Consider the following 17,590-nt stretch of genomic DNA (forward strand, 5'->3'; position numbering starts at 1 on the left):
TGTGGACTCTAGACCAATCTGGCTGTTATTGTGTCCAAGACAAAGAGGGGATTCATTTTGTGCTAGTGCTTTCACATGGTTTGTGTAGACACTGGTCAAAGCCCTAGGCTTGGTTTATGGTGTCCAACTTCACTCGCAGTACAGAATAGATCACTACGCACCATTCTTGTAAACCGAAAAGTTGTCTGCGAAGAGATTCACCTCTGGGCGTCCTTTGCTTTTATACCAGTTAGTAATTGGTCTTCCAACCACTGGGACATGCAACATTGACAGTGCTGACACCTCGCCCTCCATGTGTGGCAATTGACTTGAGTAAATAACAATGGTCTCTCAGTTCAAGAATTCTGTTCCTCTGTTTGCAACAAGTGCAATAACTGGCATGTTAACAAACATGAGACAATAGATATATACTTTTCTGATGTAATCCAATTTGAGGTTTTCATGTGACTGAAGAAAATTGCTTTCAATCTGCATTTTATCACTAAAACCACTCGGACATGCCACAGATTTAATAATTAATAAAATCATCTACACATTTACTACTTCCTGAATTTGCCTAACTTTATGGCTTATCCCTCCTGGTGTTTGTAAATGGCCTATTTGGAGCATAAGTCATCAATCTTAAAAAGTTTGATAACCCACTTTAATACATACAAACTATAGCTATGTTAACACAGCAAAATTTCTGCATTGAAAGCCGTATGAATATTCTGCATGAATAATCTGTTTATAGCCTTAATTTTAATTGGTTTCCGCAGTCCAATTCACATTGCATAATTTTTGCTGCTGATGTTCCACAGCTAAAATTCCACATTCCACAAAAACGTCATGTCTTATTTTTGTGGAATTTAGCTGTGAGCCCATTGAAGTCAACAGGACTTTTTTTTTTTCTCTGCTAAATGCGGATATCGTGTGAATTTTGTGCAAAACTTAATTTTTATAATGGAAAAAAATCCTTTTCCATGTACAGTGTATTTATGCGGAAATTCTGCATATGATTGCAAAGATGTGGGATTCGCACATCTGTGCGTAATTTCTGCCATGTGAACATAGCCATGGATTGACAATTAGGCTATTTTTAGCCTACACCTCTGAAATCTAACATGCTCAAGCTATCTTTTGTCAGGGGATATGTCAGGCTGTCCCTGTTCACTATAGGTCTGGCAGTTTAAGTTCAAATAACAACAAAGGCCTTTGCATTGGATTGAATTCCATGTGTAGCAGAGTCTGAGGTTGCCTGTCTGTAAAACAAGTATTACAGTATATTAAAGCAATTAGTGGATCTTACAGCAAGATCAAAACAATGAAAACATTATTTTTTTTTCTTTAAATGCAAGCATGTAAGCCACATCACGGGCCCCCTGTGTGTAGCTGGTCTCAAATATTCCTAACATAGAATGGTGAGGTGCTGGCCAGCAACCACCGCTGCCCTGCCCATAGGGGAATGGCCCATTGTAAGAGCAGCCTCAATATTGCCCCACCTAGCCCCCAGCTCTGGGCCAGCCACAGACACAGTGGCAGTGGGGTGCTATGCGGGTGCCATTGCTGCTGTTGACGCCATGTCTTAGCGATGGGGGCGGGCCAGAGTCTGGTACTAAGGAGTATTTTTACTGCCCTGCCACTGGGCCATTTTCCCTATTGGTGTTGTGGCGGTGGTAACTGCTCCATGATTATTGCTTAGCAGTTATATTTATTTCAGTAATTGCCCATTCGGCGCATCAGGATCGTAAATCCAATTTTTCCTCAAGGACGACAAATCCTGTGAGTGTTTTATTAAAGTTACAGGCCTTGTTACTTCCAGTTTAAGTCACAATTTCCCAGCCCATGATCATTCTTCAGTCCTGAGAATATTCAAAAACCTTTTCATAAATATGTGATATTAGCAGCTCTACTAATAGTTTTCTACTTTAGCGTTTATCTTCCTTAAAGGAGAATTGTAGTAAAATTATTCATTTTCCTCTGTGCCCGGGCTGCAAGAACTAAAAAAAAAAACTGCCTTTAACTCTCCTTCCAACATTCCCCCGTTGTGTTGATATTGGTGTCGTTGTCCTTCAGTGCCTGTCTTCTTCTGCTTCCTGGGGGACGGTGAGTCATACTGCGCTCAGCGTATAGCCGGAGGCAGCGATATCCTGCCTCAGCCGGTTATAGGCTGAGCGCAGTGTCAGGTAACAGGCCTGAACCCCGCCTTCTCCCTGCTGCCCAGGCTTTTTACATGACACAGCGCTCAGCCTATCACTGGCCAAGGTGGGACATCACTGCGGCCGGCAATACACTGAGCGCAGTATGACTCGCCGTCCTCCAGGAAGCAGAAGACCGGAACACAAATAACGCTGCAACAGAGGAACATCAGAAGGGGGAGTTAAAGTTTTTTTTAATTTTTGTTTTTGCAGACCAGGCACAGAGGAAAAGGAACAATTTTCACTAGGGATGTCCCGATACCGATATTAGTATCGGTATCTGGGCCAATACCCGGCATTTGCATGTATCCAGAACTCATTTAATGTCCCCGATACCATGTCCGATACCTGCTGCAGTGTGGCTCTGTTCTGCTCCCCTGTTTTCCCGCCGCATCATGGCGTCCGATGGAGGAGCATGTGGCACACACGTAACCCCACCTCCTCCCCTACACCCAACGTAACGCTAAGGAGGAAGCAGAGTGACGTGTATGGACAGGAGAAAGGGAGAACTGGGGGCAACACCCGAGGGCAGCCGCTGCTGTCTATAAGGGGGGGGGGGGTGGAGGGGCCTGCTGTCTGCTGAGGGGGGGCATGCTGTCTGCTGAGGGGGGGGGGGGGACTGCTGCTTTTACAAGGGGGACAAGAGGGAGTGCTGTCTACAAGGAGGGGCGCTGTCTACAAGAGGGGGACCTGCTGTCTACAAAGTGGGGACTTTGGTCTACAAGGGAGTGCTGTCTACAAGGGGGGCTGTGGTCTGCAGGGGGGCTGCTACTAATGTCTGCAGGGGGTTGTTGCTAATGTCTGCAACCATCTATACTACCTACTATTAAAGGCAATCTTAGAGCTGAGTCACCTGCACTAACTTGAATTTATAGGTAGATCGTGCAGGTGACACTGTTTCTACCGCTGCTCACCATTCAAATGTCAGCGCAATCACTCTGCAGACATTCGTCTCACCGCCAAAGCAAATTACCTGTTCAACGCCAGAAACCGGGTCACCCTGGTGTCAGATTCCCTTTAAAGTATAAGTACTCATACTTTGTATCGGCGAGTACTAGAATTAAAGTATCGGTACTCGACCTCGGTCTTAAAAAAATGGTATCGGGACATCCCTAATTTTCACTACAGTTCTCCTTTTTAAATACATGAGGATTTGTGAAGTGCTTACCTTCCTGGTGAATATGTTACTCATATGCATTAAATAAGTACCCTAGATCCCTATTTACAATGTCTGGCTTTTATTGACTAATGTATAAGTTGCTGCCAAGATGACGAGGAATATTTCTGACTACATAAATATTATGACTGCACCTGTTTTTATATGTAGATGTCATGGATATATATGTTGTGAAATGCTGGTTATTGTATGGATTAATTCTGTAGTAAAGGGTCTTCTACAGCCCAGAAAAACCCCTCTTAAGTATAAAAGGGGGTCCCCTTGTAGAGATGGGTTCCATAAGTTACGGCCCATATTTATCAGATGTTTATGGCATGTCCAGTGTATACGCCATAAATGTTGAATATGGGAATAGCCCCTTAAATTGGTACTCCATTATGAATAGACACATTTTAATAATGTTTATAAAGAAATAACACCGTTTTATTCTTTCTGCAGTTTCAGAGGAAATCTACAGAGGGCACATCCTATATGTTATTTGCATTAGCAATGCTTGGAAACTTTACATATGGGTTGAGTCTCGTTTTAAAACTGCCTGCAGTTCGACACCATAAGAACCGCTATATACTACACCATTTGCCCTGGCTCATCGGAAGTTTTGGTGTGCTCGTACTCGACTTTTTTGTATCCTTTGGAGTTATGAGTATAATTGGTAAAATGGTTGTTTTGTTTACCGATCTGTCACAGGTAATACTGTATATTGTTTGATACAGTGAACTGGGTCAGCCTTTTTAGGCTGTGTTTCCACATTTTGCATTTTTGTGTTCCTTGATTTACATAATAAATTGTCTGTCAGAGCCCTGCAATGTGATCAGTATTGTCAGGCTAAATCAGATTGTGCATGACAGACTGTTGTAAAGTCATGGTTTGCCAGCTACTGCTTCATCTTAGAATGCATGTGTTTGAAACGCATGCATTTTCATATTTCTAACTGCATTTTTGACTGCACTTCAAATGACAGCAACAGTCTGTGTATACAAAATGTAATAAGAAAAGGAAATGAGTGCTTCATAGAGAATAGTGGCGTTTTTGTGAACTTAAAGGGGTACTCCGGTGAAAAAACAAACTTTGAAAAAATCAATTGGTGCCACAAAGATTAAATAGATTTATAAATTACTTCTATTTAAAAATCTTATCCCTTCCAGTACTTATCAGCTGCTGTATTGTACACAGGAAGTTGTATTTTCTTGAGTTATTTTCTGTCTGACCACAGTGCTCTCTGCTGACACCTCTGTCCATGTCAGGAACTGTCCAGAGCAGGAGAGGTTTGCTATGGGGATTTGTTTCTGCTCTGGACAGTTCCTGACATGGACAGAGGTGTCGGCAGGGAGCACTGTTGTCAGACTGAAAAGAATTCCAGAAAGAAATAAAACTTCCTATCGAGCATACAGCAGCTAACAGGTACTGGAAGGATTAAGATTTTTAATTAGAAGTAATTTACAAATCTGTTTAACCTTCCACCAGTTAATCTAAAAAATGTGTTTTTCCACTGGAGTACTTTTAACAGACAACAAATTGTAGACTGCTCCATAAAAAGTGGAAAGCATAATTTCCCACTAAAGTAATGTTCTGCACTATGGCAGCACACAAAGGCCAGCATTTATCATTGTAGGTGTAAGTGAATCATCATTTTTCTACACCTTTTTTTTTGTGTGCTGATAATGTTTAGGAGCACCAAATTTATTAAATGGTCACAGGGCACATTTTCTGCAATTTGTCTTCACATACACCAAAAAGCTAAGTCTGGGCTGGTGTAGTTTGAGACTTTTCAATGGCTTTGCGCCTTTTTTGCACCTTTTCACAAAAAGGTGCAGTTCATAAAACCCTTCCATATGATGTGTATTGACAAAATCAGTGGATTACAAGTCAAAATCAGCAGAAATATGTAAACCAAAGGCGCAAAAAAGGCACAAATAAATCCTGCTTGCGCCTTTTTTGCGCCTTTTGTAGACACAAAAAAAAGGCTAAAGACAATGATAAATGTCGGCCATAGTGCTTATGGCCATGTGCATTTTTATTATAGTGTGTGTGTGTGTGTGTGTGTCATGGATGTATTTTGCACTAGCCAGATGCGCTTTTTTTTCTTTTTTCTTTTTTTTTCTTCTTTTGCTGAAAAACATTCAAGATTAAGGGAAAACTATCACTTGTTTTCTCCCGCACTATCCACAAGTACTGGTGGATAGTGCGGGAGACGCTAATTAAAATGAGCCCTACCTTGTCCGGATCTGCGCCGCTGTTCTCCTGCAATTGTAGTTTTATTATATGTGGAAATCTTCCTGTAACTGGCATGGGCGGGGCTTCGGCGCTTAACTGGCACTGACGTCAGCGCCGCTTATGAATTTTCATTCCCCCCCCCCTCCCTCCAGTTAGGATCGGCGAAGAGAGGGAGAGCTGGAGGGAGGGGGGGGGGGATGAATATTCATAAACTGCGCTGACATCAGTGCAGAAGCCCCGCCTGTGCAAGTTACAGGAAGATTTCGACAGATAATAAAACTACAATTGCAGGACAACGGCGGCGCAGATCCAGACAAGGTAGGGTTCATTTTAATCAGCGTCTCCCGCACTATCCACCAGAACCTGTGGATAGTGCGGGAGAAAACAAGTGACAGTTTTCCTTTTAAAATGTAATATGCAAGTTTGCAAATGTGCCGCATAAATAATAAAACTGTGGCAAAACCTCACGTTCTACAGTGTATAACTGCAGATTTGCCATGTGTTTTTTGTTTTTAAATTTTTTTTTTTCAGCTTACCTCATATGGTTTTTACTGGTGAAATTTTAAAATAATATAATTGTCTGTCAGTCATGTAGCCAAAAAACACCCTCCAGCACTCCGGTAGTTTGTAGTAAAATCTGCACTACTACAGTGAAACCTCTTTGAGAAGGCCATCCAAAATTAAAAAGTGATTATTTATGGGGTTGGTCTTTTCAAAGAAAATGGTCACTATGTAAAATGTATGTTGGCCTGAAAAATATGTCACACTTAGGCTAGGTTTCCACGCAGGTTTTTTTTCTGCCTTTTTTTTTTTTTTTTTACTGCCACTGCAGTTTTTGAGCCAAAGTGTATGAGAGGAAACCTAGCCTAAGTCTTGTCTGGATGAGTGGATGGTCTTTTGGAGAGGTTTTGCCCCTTAAAGGACCAAGCCCATTTTCACCTTTAAGGGCTACTCCACCCTTAGACATGTTATCCCCTATCCAAAGGATAGGGGATAAGATGTCAGATCGCTGCGGTCCCGCTGCTGGGGAGCCCTGGGATCCCCGCTGTGGCACCGCGCTATCATTACTGCACAGAGCGAGTTCGCTCTGCACGTAATGACGGGCAATACAGGGGCCGGAGCATCGTTATGTCACTGCTCCGCCCCTCATGACGTCACGGCCCGCCCCTTTCAATACAAGTCTATGGGAGGGGGCGTGGCGGTCGTCACGCCCCCTCCCATAGACTTGCATTTAGGGGACGGCCGTGATGTCACGAGGGGCGGAGCCATGATGTCACGCTGCTCCGTCCCCCGTATCGCCTGTCATTACGCACAGAGCGAGCTCGCTCTGTGCTGTAATGATAGCGGGGTGCCGCAGCGGGGATCCCGGGGGTCCCCAGCAGCGGGACCACGGCGATCTGACATCTTATCCCCTATCCTTTGGATAGTTGATGAGATGTCTAGGGGCGGAGTACCCCTTTAAGGACCAGAGCGTCTTTTTGCGCACCTGACCACTGTCACTGTAAGCATTAAGAACTCTGGGATGCTTTTACCTATGAATTTGATTCCGAGATTGATTTTTCATGACCTATTGTACTTTAACATAGTGGTAAATTTTTGACGATACGTGCGTAATTTCTTGGTGGAAAATTCCAAAATTTCATGGAAAATTGGAAAATTTAGCATTTTTCTAACTTTGAAGCTCTCTGCTCATAAGGAAAATAAACATACCAAATAAATTATATATTGATTCACAAATACAATATGTCTACTTTATATTTGCATCATAAAGTTGACATGTTTTTACTTTTGGAACACATCAGAGGGCTTCAAAGTTCAGCAGCAATTTTCCAATTTTTCACAAAATTTTCCAAATTTGATTTTTTCAGGGACCAGTTCAGTTTTGAAGTGGATTTGAAGGCCTTCATATTAGAAATATCCCATAAATGACCCCATTATAAAAATGGCACCTCTCAAAGTATTCAAAATGACATTCAGTAAGTGTTAACCCTTTCAATGTTTCACAGGAATAGCAGCAACGTGAAGGAGAAAATTCAAAATCTTCATTTTTTACACTTACATGTAACCCAGTTCTTGAATTTTTACAAGGGGTAAAAGGAGAGAAATCCCCCTCCAAAACTTGTAACCCAATTTCACTTGAGTAAGGAAAGACCTCATATGTGGATGTAAAGTGTTCTGCGAGCGCAATAGAGGACTTAGAAGGGAAGGAGCGACAATGGGATTTTGGAGAGTGAGTTTTTCTGAAATGGTTTTTGGGGGGCATGTCACATTTAGGAAGCCCCTATGTGCCAGAACAGCAAAAAAAAATTATAATTTTTTTAAACACGTGGCATTCTATTTTGGAGACTACACCCCTCAAGGAACGTAACAAGGGGTACAGTGAGCCTTAACACCCCAAAGGTGTTTCACGACTTTTCGTTAGTCAGATGTTCTCTGCAGGAGAACTACAATGCTCAGAAAAGGAGGAGTTCCATTGGGCTGTTGGAGAGAGAATTTGGCTGGAATTCAAGTCGGGGGCCATGTGTGTTTACAAAGCTCCCCATGGTTCCAGAACAGTGGACACATGGGGTATTTATATACTCAGAAGAAATGGGGTTACAAATTATGGATTCTTTTTTCCTATTACCCCTTGTGGAAATGAAAAATTTGGGATAACACCAGAATTTTAGTGAAAAAATACAAAGTTTAAATTTTCACTTGTTACATTCGGTGAGTGGTCTAGTTTCCAAAATGGGGTCATATGTGGGTTTGTCAGAACCGCTGTAACAATTTGCCACCCCTGTGAAAATCACCTCAAATGTACATGGCGCTCTCACTCCTGAGCTTTGTTGTGCCTCTGCAGAGCATGTTACGTCCACATATGGGGTATTTCCGAGTACGGAAATACCCCATATGTTACCCTAAACTGTTGCCTTGAAATACGACAGGGCTCTGAAGTGAGAGAATGCCTTGCGCGTTTGAGGCCTAAATTAGGGATTGCATAGGGGTGGACATAGGGGTATTCTATGCCAGTGATTCTCAAACAGGGTGCCTCCAGCTGTGGCAAAACTCCCAGCATGCCTGGACAGTCAGTGGCTGTCCGGCAATACCGGGAGTTGTTGTTTTACAACAGCTGGATGCTCTGTATTGGAAACACTGCCGTACCAAACGTTTTCATTTTTATTCGGAGGGGGGGGAGGGACAATGTAGTGTTGGTTTTTTAACTTTTTTTATGTGGTAGTGTAGTGTTTTTAGGGTACATTCACGTGTGGGGGTTCACAGCTAATTTTCCACTAGGAGTTTGAGCTGCAGCGGAAAATTTGCTGCATATCAAACTTGCAACGACAAACTCACTGTAAACCCTGCCCGTGTGAATGTACCCTGTACATTCAGCTGTTGCAAAACTACAACTCCCAGCATGCCCTTTGGCTGTCTGTGCAAGCTGGGTGTTGTAGTTATGTAACAGCTGGAGGCACACTGGTTGCAGAACACAGTTTGTTACTTAGTTTTTCCCCACCAGTGTGCCTCCTGCTGTTGCCTAGCAACAACTCCCAGCATGTACGGTCTGTCAGTGCATGCTGGGAGTTGTAGTTTGCAACAGCTGGAGGCGCACTGGTTGCGAAACACTGATTAAGGTAACGAACTCTGTGTTTCACAACCAGTGTGCCTTCAGCTGTTGCAAAACTACAACTCTCAGCGTGTACTGACAGCCGAAAGGCATGCTGAGCGTTGTAGTTTTGAAACAGCTGGATGCACAATTTATCATAACTACGACTTCCAGCATGCCCAGACAGCCAAAGGGCATGCTGCGAGTTGCAGTTGTGCCTCCAGCTGTTGCAGAACTACAACTCCCAGCATGCTCTTTGGCTGTGCATGCTGGGAGTTGTTGCTAGGCAATAGCAGGAAGCAAACCGCTTAAACCTCCTGCTGTAAGTTCCGTCCGCTGGGGACCGCTGCCACACCGGACCCCAGGTAAGCCCTCCGACCCGGAATCACCGCAAATCGCCAATGTTTTATAAACACATTTGGTATCGCCACGTGGGTAAATGTCCGATCTATCAAAATATAATGTTAATGATCCCGTACGGTGATCGGCGTAAACGTTACTTTTATATTTTTGTACCACTTAAAAAAAAAAATATCTAGCCATGGGTATAATTTTAATCGTATTGACCCACAGAATAATGAACACGTCATTTATACCGTAAAGTGTACAGCGTGAAATAGAAACCCTCCAAAATTTGCAAAATTGTGGTTTTCATTTAAATTTCTTCCCTAAAAAAAAAATATTTTTTTGGGGTTTGCCGTATATTTTATGGTAAAACGAGAGGTTTCATTACAAAGTACAATTGGTCATGCAAAAAAACAAGCCCTTATATGGGTCTCTAGATGGAAATATAAAGGAGTTATAGGAAAAAAGGCGAAGAGGAAAAAACCAAAACTCAAAAATAAAATTGGCCTGGTCCTTAAGGTGAAAATGGGCTTGGTCCTTAAGGGGTTAAGGACTCATTTAAGGACCCATTTTTTGCAAATCTGACCACTGTCAGGTTATGCATTAATAACTCTGGGATGCTTTTACTAATCATTTTGGTTCCAAGATTGTTTTTTCATGACATATTCTACTTTGTAAATATTGGTAAATATTTATCGATACTTGCAGCATTACTTGGTGAAAAATTCCCAAATTTCTTTAAAATTTTGAAAATTTTGCATTTTTATAACTTTCTGCTTGTAAGGAAAGTGGACATACCAAATAAATTATATATTGATTCACATATACAATATGTCTACTTTATGTTGGCATTATAAAGCTGACATGTTTTTACTTTTTGAAGGGCTTCAGAGTATAGCAGCAATTTTCCAAATTTTCACGAAAAATAAAAAATCAGTTTTTCAGGAATAGTAGCAAAGTGGAGGAGAAAATTCTAAATCTTCATTTTTTTAACACTAACATGTTCTTGTATACCCATTTTTTATTTTTTATTTTTAGGGGGTAAAAAGCCCGCTAAAACTTATAACCTAATTTCTCTTGAGTAAGGAAATACCTCATATATATGTATACCAACATCTATATAAGGTATTTCCTTACTCAAGAGAAAATTAGGTCACAAATTTTAGTGGGCTTTTTCTTTTTTTACCCCTTGTAAAAATGAAATAAATGGAGGTGCACTACAGTGCTCAGAAGGGAAGGAGTGACAATGGGATTTTGGAGAGTGAATTTTGCTGAAATGGTTTTTAGGGGGCATGTCACATTTAGGATGCCCCCCATTGTGCCAGAACAGCAGAAAAAAAAACCACACGGCACACTCTTTGGGAAACTGCACCCCTCAAGGAACATAACAAGGGGTACGGTGAGCCTTTACACCCCACAGGTGTTTGACGAATTCAACTTGAAAATAAAAAATTAGATTTTTTCACTAAAATGCTGGTGATACCACAAATTTTTATTTTCACAAGGGGTAATAGGAGAAAATGCCCCCCAAAATTTGTGGATGTAAAGTGCTTTGCGGGAGCACTAAAGGGCTCAGAAGAGAAGGAGCGCCATTGGGCTTTTGGAGAGAGAATTTGGTTGGAATAAAAGTCTGGGGCCATGGGGTTTACAAAGCCCCTGTGCTGCCAGAACAGTGCTTCCCCCCCCCCCACCCATCCCACACACACGTGTCCCCATTTCGGAAACTAAACCCCTCACGGAATGTAATAAGGCGTGCAGTAAGCATTTAAACCCCACTGGCGTTTGACAGATCTTTGGAACAGTGGGCTGTGCAAATGAAAAATAAAATTTTTCATTTTCAAGGACCACTGTTAAAAAAAATAGTGCCAGACACCTGTGGAGTGTAAATGCTCACTGCACCCCTTATTACATTCCGTAAAGGGTGTGGTTTCCAAAATGGGGGGGGGGGGAGGGGTCCACTGTTCTGGCACCATGGGGGCTTTGTAAATGCACATGGTCTTCAATTCCAGCCAAATTCTCTCTCCAAAAGCCCAGTGCGCCCGCAGAGCACTTTACATCCACATATGGGGTATTTTCTTAGAAATCTCTTTCTCAGAAGAAATGGTGTTACAAATTTTGGAGGGCTTTTTTCTTATTACCCCTTGTGAAAACCAGCATTTTAGTGAAAAAAATACAAAATCTATTTTTTTTCAGCCACCCGTGTACATATCAGTTTAGGCCTCAAATGTACATGGTGCGCTCTCACTCCTGAGCCCTGCTGTGCGCCCGCAGAGAACTTTACGTCCACATATGGGGTATTTCCATAGAGAGATTACATTTCAAATTTTGGGGGTCTTTTTTTTTTCTTCTTTTTACCTCTTGTGAAAATGAAAATTATAGGGCAACACCAGCATGTTGCTGTAAAAAAATGTTTTTTTTTAAACTAACATGCTGGCGTAGACCCCAACTTTATCTTTTCATAAGGGATAGAAGGAGAAAAAGCCCCCCAGAATTTGGAATGCAATTTCTCACAAATAGGGAAATACCCCATATATGGCCCTCAACTGTTGCCTTGAAATACGACAGAGGAAAAATGTGCTTCCATCTGTTGCATAACTAAAACTCCCGGCATGCACAGACAGCCAAAGGGCATGCTGGGAGTTGTAGTTGTGCCTCCAGGTGTTGCATAACTACATCCTTACCTTCTGCTGCTCTGCTGTCTCTTGACGCTGCGGGGGCCCAATCCTGCCACCAGGGATCGTGGGCCCCAGCTGTCGCTGTCCACTCCCGGCACCCGCTATCACCCTCCAGACTAGGGGCGGAGCAGGTGCCGTTTTTTTTTCCTAGGTCACCGGAGACCTGATTGACCTAGTATCGCTGCAAATCGCCAGTCTGAATTGACCAGCGATCGCAACATGGGAGGGGGAGGTCTCGGGGGGCCTGGAATAATTTCAGCAGGCATCCTGTTTCGGTCTCAGAGCGGCGGGGACCAGAAAGCCGCAGGGCGTACTAAAGGACTCTGGTTCGAGGGCTTACGGGAACATCCCTAAGAGGGTAAAGGGAAACAGACAGCCTGTTCACCCACATAAAACCCAATATACTGGTGAAAAGCATTTTAAAACAGTGGCCACTTACTTTGATTAGTGGAATTGTTGCAGAGTTATGTCCGTTTTCTCATCTATTGTGGTGCTGTGTGCAATGGAGGCGGGGAGCTGGCTCGCTAAGCACTCCTTCCTCCCAAATATTTACTGGATGTCCTGGCTCTGTGCTAAATATCCAAATGTTTTCACTCTCACATCACTAAGACATAAGACCCTGGCAGGGGTGAGTAGAGCGCAAGTGCCTTTGCATCGCCACACCCAACAGCAGCGCTGCCTAAAAATGTAATTCAGGGATTTGTTTTATAAATTCGGGAGGTTACGTTTTCATGTTAGAAATATTTTTTTATATTGTGTACGGAGATATATTCAATAATTTCCTTAACATTTGAAAAAACAGATGACTGCACAATTCATTCTCTATAGAAAACACAAGACAACACAGTCTAACTTAATGGCGCTAGAAGTGGAGCCTTTGCTTGTGGATGAAGTTGAAACCTAATCTCTCAGCCCAAACTTTTCTATATTTGGTTTACGTTTTTTATTTGGGTGAAGACTTTTTCCTTTTTATTTTTGAGGGACCAAAGTTTTGATTGAATTACCTTTTCATTTTTTTGGTTACATGAAGATAACAGCAGATTTCGTTTTCAATTTCCATGTTGCCATGATTATTGCTGCTTTATACAATAACTACTTAATTTATTCTTGTTTTTTACAGTGATACTGTTACATACCAAAAATTCTGAAATTGTTTGTCATCGGCACTGTAGATCTAACATTCAAGAAGTTTGTAAGAAAGTTGTTTGACTGGCCTGGCTCCATTTTGGCAAGCGGCATATCTGCTATCTTAAGCTCTATGTTCTAGGACCATCTAACAATGTGTGCTACAACATATAGTTGTCCTGTTTTAAAATGAATGGTATGGGCTTAGGAAGTTTATTGCTAATTTAGATTGAAACATAACATCGAGAGGAATATTTAAAGGTGATGTTTCTTCTAGAAATGTCCTAATAATAGAGCTGAGCTGACAATATTCACTTATATGGGAAAGTTTTCTAGGCATGCTCTGTGACCTGTACACAGGTCTTTGTGTATGGAGCGGGGAGGCTGAGCTCTGTCCCTCACCTATTCTGAATGGTCTGATCCAGTCTTATCCATAGACAGGTGTTACATTTTGATAAAATCCTGCCTGTGATAGAAAAAATTCTCCACAGAACAGGAAGACTCAATATAATTTAAGGCGTAGTGATGGTCTCCAAACCGTAAACCTCCAGAAGTTTCAAAACTACAACTGCCTGCATGCTGAGAGTTGTAGGTTGTAGTTTTGCAACATCTGCTGGTCCATATTTTGGAGACCACTGGTATAGATGTTAAAATGTAAAAACAAACCTGAAAAAAAAAAAATGTTTATCCTGAAAACTTGATTTAGGCTGGGTTTACACATTGTATTTTGGTCAGTATTTTTTTTTACGAAACCAGGAGTTGGACCTAAACACAGAAATAAGTGCAAATATTTCCATTATATTGTTTTCCCTTCGGTTGCACTTCTGATTTTAGCTTGAAAAAAAGAGTCACTGGCCAAAATAAGCATTAAAGGGGTACTCCCATGGAAAACTTTTTTTTTTTTGTTTTGTTAATTATTATTATTATTATTAAAGGGGTACTCCCGCACTTAGACATCTTATCCCCTATCCAAAGGATAGGGGATAAAATGCCTGATCGCGGGGGTCCCGCCGCTGGGGATTCCCGTAATCTTGCATGCTGCACCTCATTACAATCAGTCCCCGGAGCGTGTTCGCTCCGGGTCTGATTACTGTCGACCCCTCAATGCAAGCCTATGGGAGGGGGCGTGGATAGGGGATAAGATGTCTAAGCGCTGGAGTATTGCTTTAAATCAACTGGTGCCAGAAAGATAAACGGATTTGTAAATTACTTCCATTAAAAAATCTTAATCCTTTTCTTTTTGGATTTCTCTGATGTCATGAGCACAGTGCTCTCTGCTGACCTCTGCTGTAAGTTTTTGGAACTGTCCAGAGCAGGAGAAAATCCCCATAGCAAACACATGCTGCTCTGGGCAGTTCCTAAAATGGACAGCAGAGGTCAGCAGAGAGCACTGTGGTCATGACATCAGAGAAATCCAAAAAGAAAAGCATTTCCTCTGTAGTATACAGCCCATAAAATGTATTTGAAGGATTAAGATTTTTTAATAGAAGTAATTTACAATTCTGTTTAACTTTCTGGCACCTGTTGATTTAAAAAATAAAAAAAATAATAATAAAGTTTTCCATGGGAGTACCCCTTTAAACAATAGGCCATTTTCTGATTCTTCTTCTGGATGAAGAAAGGTAGTGAACCTTTGGTCTAGTAGACTAAACACTGGCATTTTTGGTGCTGTAAGACTCAATGATGGCAAGATACATGGTATAATGCCACAGTTTGTAATACAAGGAATACTAACCTATTATAAGCTTTCTGTATTACTCTTATTTGTCCATGTTTAGACTTGCACATAAGAAACCTATGACTTTTTACCAAGAAGCTAAAAAAAACAACTTGTGGACACTAGGTAAATTGTATTCAGATTTTATAATTCTGTAAAACACACTTTAATAATTGTATTAACTTATATCCATGGATCATGGATATCTTCCTCCTTTTTTATTATTATTTTTTTTGTCCTCCCATCACACTTCTATTTACATTAATAATCATTTCCACTTTTGATAATGTGTTATTGAAGTGGTTGTTTCAGACTTAGGAAGAGAAATTTTTTCTCAAAGAAATACCACCCCCCTTACTCGTGGGCTGTTTGGCATTGCAGCACCACCTTCTTCACTTGAATGTGAGTGATATTTATTCTGGAAGAGGCTGACATGTGTTTTTTAAAACCTCATACAACCCCATCAGCTGTTGGATTCCTGTAAAAGGAAATATTAATATTATTAAAAAGGTGTAAATGAGATTGTATATTGTAACCTGGTGACATGTAAAAATGTAATCTTTGTGCAAATTATTTATGTTTTGTAAAAGTTGTATTAACTTTAATATTTGAAAATTACTGTCACAGGCCAGTTTAGTGATAAGAAGGTGAGCTGTTAGCCACCTGGAAATTTCATAAAATGACTTCATTCCCCAGAACTGAATATTTTTATTTTTATTTTTCCTCCCTCCGGACCAAAATACTGCCAAAGTCGTTTGTATGTGTGTGTGTTTGTATATAATATTATATAATTACCGTGCGTATAACACGCACTTTTTAGGCTAAAATTTTTAGCCTAAAGTGTACCTGCATGTTATACGCCGATAAGCCGCTGCAGTTCAATGATTTAAAGCGGGCGCTTTAAATCAATGAACTTCAGCGGCTTTGCAGGTGCAGAGACCTGCCGGCTTCTCTGCCCCTGCCTGTCCTGGGGTCTAGAGCCCTGCTGCCGGCCCTTCTCTCCCCCTGGCTATCGGTGCCGCTGCCCCATTGCCGGCGCCGATAGCCAGGGGGAGAGAAGCGTCAGCGGTGCCTCCCCCATCCCCGGTTGTATAAATTACCTGTTGCCGGGGTCGGGTCCGCGCTGCTTCAGGCCTCCGGTGTGCGTCCCCTGCGTCGTTGCTATGCGCTGAGAGACGCAATGACGTCACTCGTCATTGCGCCGTGCAGTGCAGAGCAACGATGCATGGGACGCAGACCGAAGACCTGAAGCAGCGCGGACCCGACCCCGGCAACAGGTAATTATACAACCGGGGATGGAGGAGGCAACGGGGCAGCGGCACCGGCAATGGGTGCCGCTGCCCCTTCTCTCCCCCTGGCTATCGGCACCGCTGCCCCATTTCCGACGCCGCTTCTCTCCCCCTGGCAATCGGCGCCGGCACCGATAGTCAGGGGGAGAGAACAGGCAGCGGTGCAGATAGCCAGCGGGAGAGAAGCGGCAGCAGCAGGGCTCTAGACCCCAGGAAAGGCAGGGGGAGAGAAGCGGGCAGCGACGGCCTCTCTCCCCCTGCCTTTCCTGGGGGTGTATCGAGGTATACGCATGCACACACACGCACCCTCATTTTACCAAGGATATTTGGGTAAAAATACTTTTTTTACCCAAATATCCTTGGTAAAATGAGGGTGCGTGTTATAGGCCGGTGCGTGGTATACTCCGATAAATACATACGGTATTATTTTTTTTTTTTTTCTCCTATGTACTTTTAAAGGAGTATTCCAATTTTAGTACTGTATTTTCCGGCGTATAAGACTACTTTTTAACCCAGGAAATATTCTCAAAAGTCGGGGGTCGTCTTATACGTCAGGTGTCGTCTTATAGGGCAGGTGCTGCAGTCTAATTCCCGGCCATATATACCTTGTGTGTGTGTGTGTGTGTGTGTGTAATATACGGTAAATATATATATTTGCTCAAAATAATAAAGGGAACACTAAGATAACGCATCCTAGATCTGAATGAATAAACTAATCATATGAAATACTATCGTCTTTACATAGTTGAATATGCTGACAACAAAATTACACAAAAATGATCAATGGAAATCAAATTTATCAACCCATGGAGGTCTGGATATGAAGTCACATTCAAAATCAAAGTGGAAAACCACACTACAGGCTCATCCAACTTTGATGTAATATCCTACAGAGCCTCAAAATGAGGCTGTGTGTGTGTGTGGCCACCACGTGCCCGTATGACCTCCCTACAATTCCTGGGTATACTCCTGATGAGGTGGCGGATGGTCTCCTGAGGGATGTCCTCCCAGACCTGGACTAAAGCATCCGCCAACTCCTTGACAGTCTGTTGGTGCATTGTGGCGTTGGATGGAATGAGACATGATGTCCCAGATGTCCTCAATCGGATTCAGGTTAGGGGAACGGGCAGGCCAGTCCATAGCATCAATGCCTTCCTCTTGCAGGAACTGCTGAAGTCTAGCATTGGCTTGCATTAAGAGAAATCGAGGGCCAACCGCACCAGCATATGGTCTCACAAGGGGTCTGAGGATCTCATCTCGGTACCTAATGGCAGTCGGGCTACCT

The 17,590-nt window shown here is 42.3% G+C and overlaps 1 protein-coding gene across 2 annotated transcripts in view; it reads left to right on the top strand.

Annotated features, from left to right (window-relative positions):
- LOC130361710 (lysosomal amino acid transporter 1 homolog) overlaps positions 1 to 17,590 on the top strand; it is a 33,937-nt gene that overhangs the window by 14,181 nt on the left and 2,166 nt on the right. The window contains exons 6-7 of one of the 2 annotated variants that reach the window (XR_008891122.1): positions 3,793 to 3,978; positions 12,977 to 15,142. Coding sequence is in view for 1 of the 2 variants with exons in the window: in XM_056565032.1 (XP_056421007.1) it covers positions 3,793 to 3,978; positions 12,977 to 13,078 (288 nt within the window). In the remaining variant the exon portion in view is untranslated. Of the gene's footprint in view, positions 1 to 3,792; positions 3,979 to 12,976; positions 16,104 to 17,590 lie in introns of those variants that run through there. The other variant, XM_056565032.1, reaches the window with a different exon arrangement.

This window comes from Hyla sarda, chromosome 3, assembly GCF_029499605.1.
Source record: "Hyla sarda isolate aHylSar1 chromosome 3, aHylSar1.hap1, whole genome shotgun sequence".
Lineage (NCBI taxonomy): Eukaryota > Metazoa > Chordata > Amphibia > Anura > Hylidae > Hyla > Hyla sarda.